Here is a 19420-nt window from a genome sequence, read left to right on the forward strand (position 1 = left end):
TCACTTATCCTCCCTTAATATTCTTCTACTTTCCCCCACCCCTCTTCTCTCCGGTAATCAGTGTCTGTGAGTTTTTTGGTTTTGTTTTTTTGCTTAATTCTTTCATCTTTCTCACCTAACCCCACAACTTGTCTCCCCTCTGACAACTGTCAGTCTGTTCTCTGTATCTATAAGTCTGTTAATGCCAATTTCTTATTTAAAAACAAAACAAACTTCTTCAAAAGCAGGAATGTAAGGATGCTTTTTTAATATGACAAGAATGCCTACCTGGAACCCATAGCAAATAATGTAAATAACAAAATTCTAGTGGCTTTCCCAATAAAACCAGGAATGAAACACAAATATGTTGGAATATCTCTGGAAGTTTGGTCAATTCATTGAGACACAGAACAAAACATAAGCATTGGAAAAGAGGAGATAAAACAGTATCTTATTTTATACCTAGAACAATCAAAAGAATGAATGCAAATCTGTTTGAGTTAATCAGAGCTCACTCACTGAATATAAGGTAAATATGTCTAAATTGATACATTTATAATAAAATATTAAAAAGAATAAAATAAAAACAAAATTTAATTCTTCAGGGCAATAACCAAAAATAAAAAAACAAAAAAACACCCCTACAAAACCTAGAAATAACTTCAGTGAGCAATGTTCTGGATATATAAATAAAATCACACAACTTTTAGAAGTTTAAAATAAAACTTGACTAAGTATAGATGTATGCCAAGTTCTTGACTGAAAAGACAAAATGTAGTACATACATCAACTCTTTTTAATTTAATTTAAATATATTTTTTATTGATTTCAGAGAGGAAGGGAGAAGGAGAGAGAGACAGAAACATCAATAACGAGGGAGACTCATTGATTGGCTGCCTCCTGCACACCCGCTACTGGGGATAGAGCCCACAACCTGAGCATGTGCCCTTGATCACAATCAAACCTGAGACCCTACAGTGCACAGGCCAATGCTTTATCCACTATGCAAAACTGGCCAGGGCTCCATAAATTAATCCTATATAATAAAAGCCTAATATGCAAATCGGCTGAATGTCAGAACAACAGGTGGAACGACCAGTCGCTATGATGTGCACTGACCACCAGGGGGCAGACACTCAATGCAGGAACTGCCCCCAGCCCACAGGCCCCAGGGCAGCCAAAGTGGGTGCCTGCGGCCCCCACATCTCCCCGGTCACCCCGCCAGTCACCTCAGACTGGCCAAGATGGGTGCTAGCAGGTTTCCCCCTGCCCCCCAGTCACCCCGCCAGTCATCCTACAGATTGACCCTGATCGCTGGCCAGGCCTAGGGACCTGCCCATACACGAATTTCGTGCATCAGGCCTCTAGTTTATGAATATAATAAAATTCCAATCTATATGACAATGAATGTTTTTCTTACAAACTTATTCTAAGGTTGGTTTTCAAGTTATAAACACTAGAATAATAAATCACAAATTTAAACCTACTGTTAAAACATGGCAGTACAAATATATTTGTAGAGAACAGGTTTCTCATAATAAACTATTATGGAATTAAGATTGTCACAAATTTATGTATAAAGCAAGAATGTTGAGATATCTGGTTATCCTCTTGAAAAAAGCCTCAATTTAGAGACCTCAAAAGATACATTAAAATTAACTCCAGATAGGTTCAAAAGCTATATTTAAAAAGACTGACTAGATAAACTAGGGGAAAAAAAGATGACTACTGAGCAAATGAAGGAAGAATTCAAAAGGAACATTTTATTAGATTTGGTCACCAATAAGCAAAATCTATTGGTAAGTCAGAATACCATAATGAAACTAAAAATGAACAACTGAGAAAATATGACAAAATACTGATAACTTTAATATACAAATACTCTTTTTCAAATCATTAAGATTTATCCCAAAGAGAAATGGACAAAGGATATGAAAAATAATTCATAAGTTCAATCCATAAATTTCTAACAAATTTCTATTTATGAAAATAAGAATATATACCAAATACAGAAATAGCTTTATTTTCAAGAATGTTTGATGAGTTATTAATGATAATAAAAATGGAAACAACTCAAATGTCTAACTATAGGAAAGTAATTAAAAAATATCTATCGTATCTTTAATAGGATACAGTTATTTAAAAGAATGCTTGTCAAGAGTTTTAATGAGGTAGGACAATTCTTAGGTGAAAAAATGCAGCATGTAAGCCTGGCTGGCATGGCTCAGTGGTTGAGCATTGACCTATGAACCAGGAGGTCACTGTTTGATTCCTGGTCAGGGCACATGCCCAGGTTGTGGGCTCGATCCCCAGTGTAGGGCATGCAATGTTTCTCTCTCTCCTTCTCCCTTCCTCTCTGAAATCAATAAAAATATTTTTTAAATGCAGCATGTAAAATAATGACAATTATAAACAGACAAAAAAAAATCAGCAAATTGTCTATATCTCCTCCACTCCCTCCCCCACCACCCCAAAAAGAGATAAGAGGGAAATACACTAAGATATCTTTGGGTATTTGGGTATGTGGTTTAATATTATTATTGTTTTCTATGTTTCTGCATTGCCTTCTGTGTGGGAAATGTGTATTTCCAATAAGGGGACATATCTATATTATTAAAAGGCTTGTGGCCCTAAAGACCTAAGGACCAAAGACTGGCAGGGCTGGGCAGGGCTATGAGCTTGGCAAGGCATGCTTGGGTGGGTGGAGCCGCACGATTGCCCACACTGGGCTTCTATCCTATATAATAAAGAGCCAATATGAAAATTGGCCAGGATGCTGTCACAGTAACGACCAATCAGCAGGTGGCTGTGTGCACACAGGTGTGCGCGGGTGGGCAGGACTGTGTGTTGCAAAGGGTGGGGCTGCATGCATGACTGGTCACCAGGAGATGCATGGAGCTCCTTTAGGTTCCCCGCCCACCCTGCTGCCCAAAGTGGCTCGGCTCCTGGCTCCTGCTGAAGCAGCATGGCTTCCACTGGCTCCCGTGGATGCACTGCGGATCCCACCAGCTCCAGTGGAAGTGGTGTGTGGCCTACTGTGCACGATATCATGTACTGGGCCACTAGTATATAATAAATGTCATAGCTGTTAAAGATACAAGGAATACCACACTTATAATACCTTAATCTGGATGAGGAGGTGGATACTGGCATTAGCTCTGAGGTTCTCAATTCTATTAGCATATTTGATTCATCTAGAAACTTTTAGGTTATTCTTACTCTAGAGACCCACCCCAGGCCTAATCAGAATGCCTGGGGAATGGCCTAGGAGAGGTTATTTTTAAAGCTGGCAATGTGAGTCTAATATGCAGTATGGCCCAAGAACTATTTATGAAACTCTTAAATCAGTGCTTTTCCAACCTTAAAGTCCAAATGACTCACCTGAGAATCTTGTTAACATGCAGATTCAGTAGGTGTGGGGGGAACTCAAGATTTGGCTTTTCTAACAAGCTCCCTGGTGATGCTGATGCTGCTGGTTCAGGGACCAACTTGGAATGGCAAGGCTTCTACACTGGGCAGTCTTACCAGATGTAGGCAAGAGAGTTCATGTATATTTTGTGTCCTTTAATTATTGTAACAACGCTGTGAAACCGGTGCTGTTATTCCTCACCATTTTACAAATGAGGAAGTGGAAGCCCAGGAAGTTATAACAGAAATCTGATTGGATTTGTGACTCCAATCAGCCCTGCATCTGTGTGTGTTGCAAAGAAAGAACTAAATTGAGGCCTTACAAACAGATGCAGGGAGATTAAAGCTAGATAACATTTAAGCCTATATAATCTCAAATGGCTAACTAAAGAACATAAAAAAACAAAAGGTGTTAATAGATACTTTAAAGGCCAGATGACTAAAAATAACAAAGTTAAATAGTAACTAGACTAGAGCATGCATTTTTAGAGTGTTTCTCTAAACTACCAAAGTGTTTTTCCACAGAGGCTGAACCATTTTACATTCTCATCAGCAATGGACAAAGATTTTAATTTTTCTACATCCTCCCCAATACAAGTTATTTTCCAATTTTTAAAAAATTATAGCCATTTTTTTAGGTGTGAAATGGCATCTCATTGTGGCTTGTTTTCCCACCTCCTCCCTCCCAGGTAGCTAATTATATTGAGCATCATTTCCAGTGTTTAATGACTGTTTGCATATCTTCTTTAGAGAAATGTTTATTTTAAAGTCCTTTGCCCATTTGAAGATCAGGTTGATTGTCTTTTTCTTGTTGCATTATAGGAGTTATTTATATATTGCATATTTAATTCTTATCTTATATATGATGCAATTAATTTCTCCCATTTTTTGGGTTATCTTTTTACTATCTTAATAGTATCCTTTTAACTTTTCTCCCAATTATGAAATAAATACATGCTTGATTAGAAACATTGGCAAATATTAAAGAGTTCCAAAAAGTATAAAAAAAGGCACCCATAGTTCCAACTGAAAGTTAACTATGTTTTATATTTTTTGCATCACTTAACATTTTTTATGAATTTATTTGAGGCAAACTAACAACATATGACAGGGAGCAAGATCTCAAATGCTCCCGTCCATCACTTTTTTTGTTGTTGTTAATCCCCACCTGAAGATATTTTTCCATTGATTTTAGAGAGAGTGGAATAGAGAGGGAAGGACAGAGAGAAAAATCAATGTGAGAGAAACACGTCAATTGATTGCCTTCAGCATGCACCTTGAACCAGAGCCCAGCCCAGGCCAGGAAGGAGCTTGCAACCCAGTAACGTGCCCTTGACCAGAATTGAACCTGGGTCCCTTGTTCCACAGTCTGACGCTCTATCCACTGAACCACACCAGTCAGGACACCTCCATCATTTTTGATATTTATATTTACTTTATATATTTAAATGAATATGTATCTATAATTTTATATATTTTTAACTTACCATATTATAGCCATTTTACTAAGTCACAAAAAAATCTGTCAACATACTTTTAATGGCTGCATATATTGTACTGTATGGATATACTGTAAGTTATTTAAACATTCCCTAATGTTGAAAACATTTCCAATGTTTTTCTATTACAAATAATGCTGAAATTAATATCTTACTGTTTGGGTTTCTCATATTCTTCCCACATAATAGAATTGTAGAAGTAGAACAACAGACTAAAGGGCTTGAAGCAATCCCTTGCTTAAAGTAATTTTCTGCTAAAATGCAAATATCCCAGGGATGGTCATTGTGCCTTAGGGATCTGCACATGCACTAACTACTGCCACCTTGTGATACTCTCTTGTAACATAATATTGGTTCTGATAAAGAGATGGAGGTTCAGGACTATATTATTAAAAATAAAAAAAAGGGGGAGAGGAGGGGAGAAAATACGCAAAAGCAAGTTGGAAGTTAAGGAGTGTCCTGTGCAAAGCTCAGGAGCACTGGGAAGGACCTTAAGCAGGTGGGAAGAAAGGGAGACAGGAAAGTGTGAAGACATGAACAGATAAACTTGACATGGCATCATTTTATCTCAAGCCCCGGTTATATCTGTAAATGCTTATTCCCAGATGTACAGGTCTTGTGACCAGGTAGGTAAGGCACCTTGACTAGTGACATGGAGAATGTGGTTGTGAGTTCATGCATGTCATCTAAACTCTTACTGCCAAGTCTTCCTATGTGGCTGAGTATTCCCACACCTGTAAATACTGGACACCAAATGCTAATAACCTTATATTCGAGTTTTGCCTACTTACACCTTTGGAGAGGGCCTTGCAGTCTTGGGTTAAGAATGTAAAATTCTCCTTGGAACAATTAGTCTGCTGAATTAAGTAAGTAACTTCATAGTTCCATCCAGACACCACCTGAAACAATGTTGAATAGTTAAAGGGCAGTTTAAACATTACTCACTGTGTTAAGAGGAACTTAGAATACTGCCTGGCATATTGCAAGTACTCAAAAATATAAACTCTTAGTACTAGGCAAAAGTCATGACTGAATAAATATTGAGCACTTTATGATTCTCACACTCCTCAACACACATACACAAACACACACACTCCTATACATTTGGAAAAAAACCCCAATATATAGGTGGAGTTACTGTATTTTCTTAAGAAAGACTTAGCAACATTTCCTCTGCCAGGCAACTGAAAAATAATGTCCCTTTGAATTTTGTGAAATATTAATAATACTCTCCTAGATAGTTTAAAAAAAAAAGACTTTGAAGCTAGAATGGCCTTTACTGGTAAATTCTCAGGTTCCTAGACAGACAGGCAGTAAGCTTTGTGCTGCTTTATCTTGGGCTAGTCTCACGCCAATCACTGGCTATGAACATAATTGAAGAGAACATGCTCTTGCATGAAGGGAAGTTGGGTTGTCTATTAAAAGCAGGGAATGTTACTGACTAAAGTAAGTCCCTCATAATTAAACACTGAAATACAAGGGACCCAGTCAACTGTCAGTAAAGACTTAGTGAACTGGGTCAATGAAAAGGCCAGATTCCCAAGTATTTACTTTCTTTTAATGATATGAAAACTATAATTTAGAGAGTGCTCAGAAAGCTGTGACAACTGTTTGGGTTCCATTGCATATTTTGGAGCCATGTTTGACTCATGATGGCTAAGTGATAATGTAATTTTCTTAAAACCTTAAGGCTAGAATGATCTTTTCATCTCACCATCTCTAAGAAAAACAGGTATTTCTGACTACCCATCATTAAAACCAACCTTAGAGCCAGAGATCTGATTAGCCACACTTCTGCCCTTTATATATTGCAGTATCCCAATCACTTTGACTCAAGAGAAAGCTCTTTACCTCCTATGCCAGTCACATGAGGACATAAAAGAGCTCCCTTACCACCAATCATGGAATTATAGGTTTTCTATTGACCAGTGGTTTATTTTAGGTTATGAAACTCTAAACATAAAGATTCAACAAATTTTAACAATACTGTGAGAAAAGGAAACTAAAACACAAACCTCTCTCTGTGCCCTTTCTACTTCTTTAAGAGCAAAGAGGTGGGAATGATTAGTGTGGTTGTTAAAATGTTCTATGGCATGTCTCAGAACAGGGTCGAAGTCCGGGGGGACAGTCGATATGGGGTGCAGGCAGCCATAGCATTCATACTGGGAGGTCACCACAGGGCCCTCGGCTTGACAAAGAGAGAGTAGGAAAAAGAACAGCATAAATGAAAAAAACCCGAATTGAGATACATTGTCCTAAATAAGTAAGATAATTTTGAAGACCCTGGTAACCAAAATTTCTAATACATTCTAGTATGTATTAGAAAAAGAGAACACAGGACTAATTTTTTGTCAGAGGAGAAAAAATCCTACCATTGACTCAGGAACATCTTATATACATACTATTGTGCTTAATTATTTTAAATTTATTTAAAAATCATTGTAAATTGTGGACATAATATATTAATTTATCCTCTTATAGAAAAGTAAAATGCTACAGATATAGTATTATTTATTTTTCAGTGTTAATTAAAGCTCCTTGAGGCCTAGTTTGGGATATAATATGTTTTGTATCAATTCATTTCAATAACCATGTACATATTTTGCTCTTTCTGTAATATGTCAGGTGCTGAGTTAGACTGTGTGGATAGGTTAACCTGTTAGTAGTGGTCACTGTGGTGTTTTGGGGAGCACAAGAGACTTGGTTGGAGAGTTGTAAGGAGGACATTCTGATACAAGGGAAATGTGTGGAAGGCTGCCTGCCCTGTTAATTGGAATTCTGATTTAGAGGAGACATAGGGGAGTGTTGAAGGCGGCACTTCTAATTATTCCTGGACCTTTCCAAACAAGTCTGATTACATACAGACCCCAGGTGTTTACTGGAATCCTTATGCTTAATACCTGGATGTCATTGCCTAAACGACAGTGTAAACACACGTGTCCTTCCAAGAGTACTCACCCTACTGATTGTATCTAAAGATAAAAACTGCAATAAAAGGCTAACAAGGCAGGCAATGGAGGCTGCTCTGGCCGCTAGAGCCAGGAGCCCCTTAGCCCTCTCTCTCACAGTCAAACTGTGTCTGAGTAATCTGTTCATCCATCGTTCAGGGGCTGCTGGTCAGACTCTGCAGTGGTGAAGGTGTTGGGCAAAGTGGAGTGGGAGAGACAGAACTGCAGGTGGATATTTCAAAATAATTCGGCAAGAGCTTGGGAAGGCAGGAGCCCAGAGTGAGCTCAAGAAAGACTTTCATGAGGAGAAGAGGCCTGAGTTAAGAAGAGTGTAAAGTGGTCAAGGTCAACTGGGCAACATAAAGTGTGAGCCTGAGAAGGAGGAACAAAGGGAGGAATGGCTCTCAAGAAAGCAGGATGAGTCAGGGGCAGAGTGTGGGATGCGGTGTATGCTTTTTACCGGGCTTAAAGCAGGAGGCAGGGACTGGCGATGGAGGTCTGGACAATTGGTAGAGAGAGTCCTCTGCTGTGGAGCCTGGGCCACTCTCTGGAGGCCAGGGATTATGAACTGTATTCCAAGGGTCATGGGCTCCTTGGTGAACCTGATGAGAACTAGGGTGCCCTCTTCAGGAAAATGCCGGTACTCACAACGTTCTCCATGTGATTTCAGGGTGTGCATAGACCCATTGAAGTGAAGTAAGAGTGGTGGGCTATAACGATGAGGTGCACCGACAGGGTTTTAAATAAAATAATGTAAAATATTAAAACAGGAGCGAGCTTGTATTAAGTTACCAAGTAATGTTTATAACAGATAGCTTTAACCCGCTGGTCAGTAGAGGCACACATTGTAGAGGGGAAGTCATGAAGGCATCCTGAGCCCCTTTGCCTTAGTCTCTCACTGTCCGAGAGACCAGGAGCAAACAGAAGCAGGAGCAACAGTGTTCTACAACAGTGTCCCTCAGTTGCGAGTAGGTCAATACAACTCCCCTTGCAGCTGTTTCTTGGCACTCACTTCATAAGCATGTGTGTCAGAAAAAAGATTTACTGAGTGAATACTCATAGCTTTCCTCACTGCTCTCCCCTTGCAGAAGGTATGTTGCATCAGGGCAGTGGACAAAGTTAACAAACTGGAGGGGACTTACATGGGAAAGGAGAGAGAATTACTGACGGCAGGACAAAAGATTGATGAACACAGAAGGGGGAGGTGGAAGGGAATAGAGACCAGAGGCTGGTATGCTGACCTCAAGGGCAGCTCTGACTGGGGTAAGAGGAGAGATGGAGCAGTCTTTTGAGGGTGAAAGATGCAAATTCAGTTTTTCCAGGTGATGGAATGTGTTTTCATTTTGCTCCTACATTTCTAGGGGGATTTAAAAAAAATTTTAAAAAGATTTTAAATTTTGAATTCTGAAACATATTTGGCAAAAAAGGTTTCAGATAAGGGATTGTGGACTTAGTAGTAATTGTGGATCTACAGGGTGTGGCAAAGAGCTTTTTCTCTCATAGTATATAAGTGCTGGGTTCTGGATCATGTGAAAATTTGCTTATGAGCTAAAGTTCTTAAACTAAATAATAAAAGCTACTCAAAAAAATTTAAAAACATTTGTTATTTATATTCTGTTTTGGACTGTTTTTCTTTGAATGTCACTTCTTGCAAGAGCTGAAACTCAAGAAATATAGTTTTTGTGTGTTCTTTATGGATGACTAAAGCCAAGAAAGAACAATTGCTCCTCCACTTCATGAGTGTGGCTAATGATGCTGTTCTGGAGCCTTAAATACTAAAACCCTATTTTGCAGAAGGCCAGTTCAGGGTTGGCTTTTGTGACTGACATCCCCTAGATGTGCCATTCTTCTGCACCCAGCCACTCTGCCACCAGAGGGAAGGAGCTAACAGTGGTTATATCTGCATAAGTTGTTCCATTCTTACAAGGTCTACTATACCAACTCTGCTAATTGCCAGCTTGGGATACTGGGCAAGATACTTAACTGTGGTGGGCCTGGGTTTCCTCATTTGTAAAATGAGAATATTAACACTTGTTCCCATAGAATTGTTGTGAGGATGAAATAAATCAACATATGTAAAAAGATTAGCACTGTGGCTAGCAATAAGTGCTCAATAAATGTCAGCTATGATTACTTTTATTCTGAAGAGCAATATATTCTTATACTTGTAACTTCAAACCTGCCATCTAGTTTCAGTCTACAATAACCCTCTGAAGTGAGACTCTGATCCCCTTTTAAGGAAAAGGGAAACCAAAAAGGTGAAGAGCTTTTAAAGGATTGCAGGCCAGATCTAACCTCAAAGCCTGTGCTTTTCTGGCTCTAGGACATCCCCACAATTGAAGCATGTGGCATGTTTTCTAGTCCTTTCCCAGGGCCTTTGCACACATCTAATTCAGCTCTGCTGTCCTGGGAGGGTCCAGGGAATGATTGACAGGAGCCTGGCTCCACCTCAGGACTCTGCCACCACAGACCTTCTCCCTCCCACCCAAACTCCCCGCTTCCCCCGCCAAAGGCTGCAAATGGCATTGCACAGCCACCCACTGCCCTCTGGGAAGGGGCTTTGTCCAGGTTATGCTCCTGGCCCCACACGGAAATGGTTCCTTTCCCCCCAGGGCAGCGCCACCCTATGTATCACCTACCTGGAGTAATGTGGCAGGTCTGGTTAGCCACGGAGAATTCCATATTCCCTTTCTTCCCTATGGTTGCCATGCATTCTCCTGTGGCCTAGAAAGAAAGAAAGAGGAGACCATTTATCTTAATCTTTCAGATGGAGAAGTGCACCTATTGCTGTTGCTAAGTATGGCTTTTCTCTTATTTAAAACTTAAGATTCTTTTTTAACAGAGTTTTGAGACAGAAGAATGAATGTTTTTGTAGCCTAATCATTATTATTTACAAGTCATTGATATGCATGAGGTGTCCAGAGGAGAGGCAGTATAGATAGTGAGGTTTTAAACTAATGTCATGTTTGGAGCACTGGAGATATTTCTTTTTCACCAAGGTGAACATAGTGCCCTAAAACTAGCCTGCCAAACTCTCCTCTTACAGTTCAACTTCAGGGTTCAACTGCACAGAGGATGCGGTGCTTTTGATACCATTGTAATAACCAGTCATTAACTGAAAATGAGCAAAGGGAAGGCCAAATAGACACATGCCCAGTAAAGTCTGGGTGACTTAGGGAAGGTACTTTCTGTCTGTCACACCTGGGAACACAGATCGTGTGGCATCTGCAAGCACGGGAAGATTTCAGATATTAAACTCCTAAACAAAGGAGTTCTCTCTCTTGCCTCTCTTGCACACTAGGGCTCCTGGCTCTCTTGTTGCAGGGGACACACTCCCCTGCATGCACCCACATGACCCACATCCATATGACCTGCCACAGACAGGGACTAATGGACAGGAACTAGCCTGATGCTGTACCTGAACAAGCTCCACCATGGAATGAAAACTAGGGACATTGGTTTGGCTGCACCTCTTTTAGGACTGGTTTAAGGGAAATGGGACTTTAGACATGCAGATATGTAATTCCACAAAAATAAAGATCTCTCATCTTCCATTCTTTTTCTCTTTTTTTAAAAAATATATTTTATTGATTTTTTACAGAGAGGAAGGGAGAGAGATAGAGAGTTAGAAACATCGATGAGAAACATCGATCAGCTGCCTCCTGCACATCTCCTACTGGGGATGTGCCCGCAACCCAGGTACATGCCCTTGACCGGAATCGAACCTGGGACCTTTCAGTCCGCAGGCCGACGCTCTATCCACTGAGCCAAACCGGTTTCGGCCATTCTTTTTCTCAAGATATCATGAGGCCCAGACCCCCAACATCCTGTGGGGAAACAGATCCCCCACTTCCCACCAGTGGAAACCCCATTTCCACCAATAATGTTTTGACACATTAAAGAGGTGAGTCCCTGGACTGTGGAAAGAGTGGCTTCCTTCCTGGCAGACACTGGGTGTTAACTCCTCAGGTAAGGCCAAATAACTAGCTATGGTGTGGCAAACAGATGGTAGGCATTTGGTTAATATTCCTTGTTATTAAAACAAGGTCTTTTCATATGTATCTCCTTTCACCTTCACATTTAGGTTACTTTTACCTCCCTTTTACAAGGGAGCCCCTGGGTTAAAAGTGGTCAGCTAATTAGAGGCAGAGTAGAATTTCAACTCAGGTCTGCACAAATAAAGCACCCAATTGGTCATAGGAGTCCCCTCTTCAGGGGAGGGTTTTCTCCAATCTCATGGCTGGCCTCTCATGCCCTTTCTGTCTGTGCAAGAACATAGACATCAACCTTTTGACTTTTGTACACATATGAGCATTTATGTGCACCCCTCACAAACAGGCTCCACAGTACTCATCACCCCCAGCACTAATAGAATAACTTCGCAGCCTTGATTGAGAAAACTAGAGGCTCTGGACCATCACACTTACAGCTTGCTCAGCTTCTTTATAGTCACAGTCCTGCCAGGTTTTGCCACTTTGAACAGGACAGTCACCCTCCTTGATTTCGTATTTGACAGAATAAAATATGTTCCGGTCTCCCTGGAAAAAAGAAAACAAAGATACATAGGGCTCATTCAACTGACAACAGCAGACCATTGGAGAGGGATCTGGTGCAGTTATGTATATTTGATATTGATTTAATTCAACAAGAGCAAAACATTTACTAAAAATACTGAAAGTTATAAATAATTGGAAGAATGTTCATAATATATTTATAAACATGTATTTTCAAGTAACAAAGTAGTACATATAGTATTAGCCTGTTTTTTTAGGAAGCAATTTCATGCACATATATGATTTTAAAAGCCTGAAAAGTGATGCCGCAAAGCTGTTAACATGTTGCATCTCAATGATGGTTGTATGGTTATCTTTTACTCTCTTTTTTAAACAAACATTCCTAAATTGTCTGAGTATTCTTTGAAAACAAATATATATTACTTTTACAATTAGAAAACAAACCAACAAACAAGTGTACTTTCTTTTGTCATTTTTTGATTAAAATGTTAACAGGTATCTCTGGATGATGAGATTCGTTATGGTAATTTTAGTATTTTTATTTGGTTTCTATCTTTTCTAACATGTCATAAAATAATAAATAAAACTTTTAAGGCTAAAGGTTCTGAGTTAGATGAGCTTTTAGATGCAAAATCCTGGCATGGTGGAGCAGCTAGAGACCTGTTGCCCAGCCCCTCACTTTGCAGGTGAGAGAAAGGAGGCCAAAGTAGAGAGGGCAGAGCTCAGGCAGCCGCCCACCTTGGAAAGGCAAAGACAACCCAGACCCTGGTTCTCCTGAGTCCAGGGGCAGTGCTCTCTCAGAGAGCACTCGTCAGAGTATTTGCATCTGGAAGATGATGGAGTCAAACACGATAGTTCCGAGGTTCGTTTCGGGTCTCAGATTTAGATAAAGCAGCAGGTGATAGTGATTCTGTTGACATTTTAGAAAAAAAAATACCCAACAACAACACATTTGCCACAGATGTCAGCCAATGAGGACCACACCAATAAAACTTCGCCAAGGGCACCAGGACTGGCCTGACTACAATAGCTTGTAAAATCAGAATGACTCAATGTTACTTTCAGAAAAAAAAAAATCTCACTGGCCTTTTTTCTTTAATGTCATCATGTCAAATGGATGGATTTTTTTTCTTCCACCGAAGTAAATTATCACAGAGACATTGTGTAATTCATTTGGACAATCTATTGAAAGCTTGTACTTTTTTAACTTTGTTTTCTTTCTTTAGAAATATTTTTTTCTTTTTAACAAAAACACAAGATTACTAGTTTCAAAACAGGTACATTAAAAACAAAAATATTGGTGTGGGGGCTCCAGGAGCAGGGGGCAGGGCACAATGGGAAAAAAATATCCTCCCTCTGCCCCATCTTTATTTTCACCAATGCAAGAAATCCTTCTGGAATATCAGCACATCATTAAGTAGGTATTGAACCACTGAATCTGCAAGTTAATACATATTATGTTATGGCAGAATAACCAAGAATTTTCCCCAAAGAAAGATGTTAATTTTCTAAATATAAAAGGAGATCATATGTGAACAAACAAAAATCTCTTATGCCAGGTTTTTTAGGCTAAAGATGGATAACACACTGGCAGCTGAAGAAAGCTGAAACTATACATAGATCCAAATTAAGAATTTCTACATTTCTTTAGAAAACAGAACCAGAATTCCTTTTTTAAAAATGACCCTGCGGAATGGCTTTGCTTCCATATTTACCTAATATTATAACAGTAGAACAGACACAAGAACAATGATGACAGCTCAACAATGCTGGATGCAGGACGTTTACATGTGCACTTTTGTTTAAAAGTCCCACAGGTTTATTGACTAAGGCTAGACAGAAAGTCATATGATCCTATTTGATGCCTTTTCTACAGTGTCCAAGACCATTATATGGATGCAACCAAAGACTGGGCCCCAAAGTTCAGGAAAAAGACCACAAAGAAGAAAATCAGGGTAGTTATTTAGTCCCCCTAGTTAATTGTTTGAACTGGAACAACCAAAGGTGGAAAACACAGACTGCAATGAATTAAAGGAGTTGAAAAGTTGGTGGAGAGACACATGCTGTATGAGTAACGTCATTGGGCATGGGATGTCAAGGACAGTGCAAAAAATTGCATCCATGGGACCAACTACTTATAATGTCCTGTGCTATCACTCCCTCAATGACGTTATTATATCTATATGCGATAATAAATAGATCAGTTATGCAATAAGGCAGTGTGTCAAATATGCATTCATCCTGTGGAATGAACCACCACAGAGATAAATGATACCATACACATTCTTTAAGTGCTCTTGTGTTGTGTCTGATTTGCTTCTTTTCAAAGCCACCCAGGCAAACTCTTCCTGGGCATGTGTTTAGAGAGAAGAATGGTCCGCTGAGGCTACTTTGCTTAATCTTTTCTCTATCTAGAGATGATGATTGACATCTGCGAGATGCAAATCGAAACAACAACAAGATACCATATCATACCTGTCAGAATGGCTATCTTCAACAAATCAACAAACAAGTGCTGCTGAGGATGTGGAGAAATAGGAACCATCCTGCAATACTGGTCAGAATGCAGACTGGTGCAGCCATTGTGGATGACAGTATGGAGTTTCCTCAAAAAGTTTAAAATGGAACTCCCATTTGACCCAGTAATCCCACTTCTAGGACTATATCCCAAGAAGCCAGAAACACTAATCAGAAGGGATATATGCACCCCTATGTTCACAGCAGCACAATTTACAATACCTAAGATTTTGAAACGGCCTAAGTGCCCATCAGCAGATGAGTGGATTAAAAAACTATGGTACAACTACACAATGGAATACTGTGCTGCTATAAAAAAGAAGGAACTTTTGTTATTTCCAACAACATGGATGGAACTGGAGAGTATTATGCTAAGTGAAATAAGCCAGTTAGAGAAAGATAAATATCACAGGATCTCACTCATATATGGGATATAATGATCGACATAATTTGATGAAGAAGAATAGATCCAGAGACAAATGGTAGGGGAGGGGGGTGGTTAGGGAGCAACCAAAGGACTTGTAACCATGCATATTAGCATAACCAATGGACACAGACACTGGGGCAGTGGGGGCCTGCCCAGGGTGGGAGTGGATGGGGGCAGGGGTCAAATAGGGAAAAAGGAGACATTTAAAACTTTAGACAATATAAAAAAAGAGATGATGATTGACTTTAAAGAGAAATAAAGCTAAAGGTTGTTTTGTTTTGATTTTTTTCCCCTTTCAGTTGCATCATTCTGAATGTTTTCATATAAACAACAACAAAACACAACTAAACCCTCCCTCCTGCCCCCCAACCTAATAGTTTTGATGCATCCAGTTGTATTTCTTGGAATCACACATCCTGTCAGGATTTATCTTCAACCTGAGTGTATTCATCAGTGATAAAGAATATTCTAAACCAACTAGAACATTGCTGTTACCCTTGATGCATTCAGCCATCGGGACTTCATGGTAGATATTTTATCTAATATAGTAGAACTATATTAACTTCTTTTCTGACTCCTCTTGACATATCCCACTGTCCCTCATTCACCCTAGTTTTATTGAGGTATATTTATTGGGGTATATTTTTGAGGTAAAAATAAATTACATATATTTCAGTATATGAAAAGATGATTTGCTATATGTATACATTGTGAAACGACTACCACAAATAAGCTAATTAACATACTGTCAACTCACATAATTACCTGTTTTGTGTGTGGTGAGAACTCTTAAAATCTAGCCCTTTAGCAGATTTCAAGCATACAGCACAGTAATATTAATTCTATTCACCATGCTGTACATTAAACCCCCAGGACTTACTCATTTCATTTTCTTAAAATATATTTTTATTGATTTCAAAGAAAAAGGAAAAAGGAAAGAGAGATAGAAACATCAATGATGAGAGAGAATCACTGATTGGCTTCCTCCTGCACACCCCACACTGGGGATCAAGCCTGCAATCCAGGCATGTGTCTGACTGGGAATTGAACCACCACTTCCTGGTTCATAGGTTGACACTCATCCATTCATTGAGCAAAGCGACCAGGCTCATCTTATAACTGAAAGTTTGTACCCTTGACAAACACCTCTGTTTCTCCCATCCCACAGTCCCTGGCAACCATCATTACACTTCTGCTTCTGTTAAGTTTGACTTTTTCAGATTCCATTTATTTGTGAGATTATATAGTATGTGTTAGACATGCCCCCTTAAACACCTCCTCCCCTTTGAGGTCTGGAGGCCTTTATATTTTAGTTTAAGGACAGTCACCCAGTAAAATCTCATGCTGTGGCCTGACTGAGTTCAGAGATTTTCCCACTCTACATAGTTCCTTTCAAATGACTCCATCTACTTTCTTTAATTTCAGCCTAGGATACTTGTCCTCTCATCACTCAGGAGACCAACCTTGGAGGCTTGAGGACTAGTCATACCCTTCCTAAGTCCCAGCCCAGAGAGTGGGGTTCATCTTTTCTAAGAGCAGTAAGCCTCTACCTTTAATTATCAGATTTTTGTGTGTGATGTAATGTGTGTGTGTGTGTGTGTGTGTGTGTGTGTGTGTGTCCTGGGTTCAAGTGATAGCACAAATCCCAAATGACTTCAAGTTAAATACAACTCACTCACAGTCTTGTTGCCTTCAGTTATGCTGTACAATACAAACTGGTTGCCACTTTTGCTTCCATCATTGTATTTCTTCAGAGCTGTGTCCACAGCCTTAAATACATCCGCATCGTTGCAGTAAACTTGTTGCGGTTGGTCCTCTTGGGCTAAACTTGTTAGCAGCCTGGAACAAAGGAAAAGGATGGCAAGTAACTCCATGATTTGTCAGTCTCCCTCTGGGAGTTTCACCAAGAATTGGAAGCTAACTTGGAGGCTGATGTTAACCCTCTTCAGCCTCTTATCTCTTCTGTCTCTCCTCTCTCTGCCTTAGCACTTTAGGGTTCTGCTTGGCTTCCTGCTGCCCTCCACTATTTGCCCTCTTATAAAGGACAAATGGCTCTGATGGATTATCCAAGCAGATCTCAGGCTGGTCCATTACAACACTGGGTCGTTGACCTGCTTGTTTGCATTTAGGAGGCATGTGTGAGCACATTTCCAGGAAATTGTACAACATTCTATAGCAAATCAGAGTACAATCCAATAAAGAAGGAGAAAAAAAAACATTAACCACCTGTTATTCCCTTTCCCAAATGACTTTCCCAAAGCTATTTATGGAGGTCACTGCATGTGACAACAATGCAACCATGAACAGACACCATTCAATAAAATTTCTTTGCACTTCTGGAGAGCGCATGCACAGGGACATAGTGAGTGCATGGAGTGTCACACCAGGACTGTAGAGAGCACCTGGAAAGGCACATGGGAATTTCTTTAATTATTGTCAACTGAAGCCAATGGTGTTGGCAAAGCCATGTCCTGGAAAACATGCTTTGCCAAAACGCAGGAGTGTTTTCAGCTTGACCTTCAGCCCAAGTGCCAGGGGGTGGGTTTTGTTATTTAAATCCAGCCAAGCACCAGGAATGAATATGACTCAGGCCCACCCAAGAATGCACATAATCTGCTTTGTCTTGACTTTTAGTAAAACTTCCTGTTGTAATGTACCCCACGAATCACAGAAGGACGCCTCAAGAAGTCGAATTAAAGAGTCACATTTATTGCAATCCGGGACTATGAGGGGCCATTCCCAAATCTCATAGTAGTAAGATGGTGGCAAAACCAGACTTATATATGCAAAAATCACAAAGGTATTGATTACATCCCAGGGTTTGGAATGAGGACCCTGGTTTGCACAAAGCAGTTACAGAAGCGAGATTGAGCTGATTAGTTATCTACAAACAATATTTATAGTTTTGGGTCTTTGGACCACTGAGTTGACAGAAACACATTATTTAGAGCCCTCGGGTCTTGGGACCACTGAGTTGACAGAAACATATTATCTAGAGCCCTCGGGTCTTAGGACCACTGAGTTGACAGGGAAACATTATCTGAAACCCTCAGGTCTTGGGATAATTGTGCTGTCCTGGTTCCCAGGTACAGAGGAATTTGCTTTCTAAAACCAGTAAGATCACAATCAATGGGATAGTCACGTTACAATTGTTATGCCCAGATTTCAAGATCCCCAAGAAACCACATCAGGGAGCCAGCCAATCCGATGCAAAAGCATAAGAATCTGTATTTCAAGCTAGCTTGAGCTCCCCATCCACCAGACTCACCGACACAACGGCAAGCCAAGTGGCTGAGAGAGAAAACCCCGCGTAGAGACGGGTTTTATAGCGGGGGTTGGAGTAAGGGGAGGAGAAAGGACTGTGCTCTGCCAATTGGCCAGGCGCAACTCGATGTCTTGTTCCTGGGTGTGGCTAGCAGAGTCCAAGCACGTGGCCAAGGTAAGATGGAGGACGTAGCCCTTACCCTGGGGCAAGGTGGAGGGCCCAGCCCTCGCCCTTTCATTCCCCCCTTTGTCTTGGAACTTCCAGCTCAATCATGAGACGGACTGCATTTCTATTCCACCGTTGCTAGAGGCCCATACTGGGCACACAGAACTATCAACTGAACTATCCCTATATGCTTAACAAATGGTCCGGTGGAAGGGAAAGAAACCATTTTAGCTTTAACAACTTCTATTGAAATAGGATTTTTCTTCTTAAAATTCCTCTATGGCTATCAAAAAACCAAATCAAGATTAATTTATCTACTGTATTCAATGTGGCCTGATGTTTGCATAAACACAACAAGAATGGTAACCGACCACCTTTGGTGGAATTTCATGGTTGAATCTTAATGTGCCCCGTAGGGCCAGGAAGCCAAGCCATCCAGCTGCCATCAGGCCTGCCTGCAGTATCTGCTGAGTTAGGTGAATCCCTCACCTGTAGCAACTCCACCTGAGCCCACGCTCCAGGCTTCAAGGCCCATCTCAGTAGCCCTCCTACTCATTGCGGCCCAGAGTGTGTGGGGGTTCCGCAGGGATGCAGAGGCATCTTTACTGCTCCCCTTCTACTCTTACCAACCACCAGTGATGGTAGGGCATGGGCCTGACGCTCCAGCGCCAGCCATCTTCAGGGCTTCCAAGCAGGAT

The 19420-nt window shown here is 40.4% G+C and overlaps 1 protein-coding gene across 1 annotated transcript in view; it reads right to left on the bottom strand.

Annotated features, from left to right (window-relative positions):
- Nucleotides 1-17310, bottom strand: part of LOC102432691 (kininogen-1-like) — a 36288-nt gene extending 18978 nt beyond the window's left edge. Inside the window, exons 1-5 of the mRNA XM_023750497.1 lie at nucleotides 16972-17310; nucleotides 12262-12372; nucleotides 10474-10558; nucleotides 6902-7074; nucleotides 5678-5785 (exon numbers count right to left, since the gene is read on the bottom strand). Coding sequence (XP_023606265.1) covers nucleotides 5678-5785; nucleotides 6902-7074; nucleotides 10474-10558; nucleotides 12262-12372; nucleotides 16972-17166 — 672 coding nt within the window. The 5' untranslated portion in view covers nucleotides 17167-17310. The remainder of the gene's footprint in view (nucleotides 1-5677; nucleotides 5786-6901; nucleotides 7075-10473; nucleotides 10559-12261; nucleotides 12373-16971) is intronic.
- Between the last annotated feature and the right edge of the window lie 2110 nt (nucleotides 17311-19420).

The sequence above is a fragment of the Myotis lucifugus genome, unplaced genomic scaffold, assembly GCF_000147115.1.
Source record: "Myotis lucifugus unplaced genomic scaffold, Myoluc2.0 scaffold_14, whole genome shotgun sequence".
NCBI classification, from domain to species: domain Eukaryota; kingdom Metazoa; phylum Chordata; class Mammalia; order Chiroptera; family Vespertilionidae; genus Myotis; species Myotis lucifugus.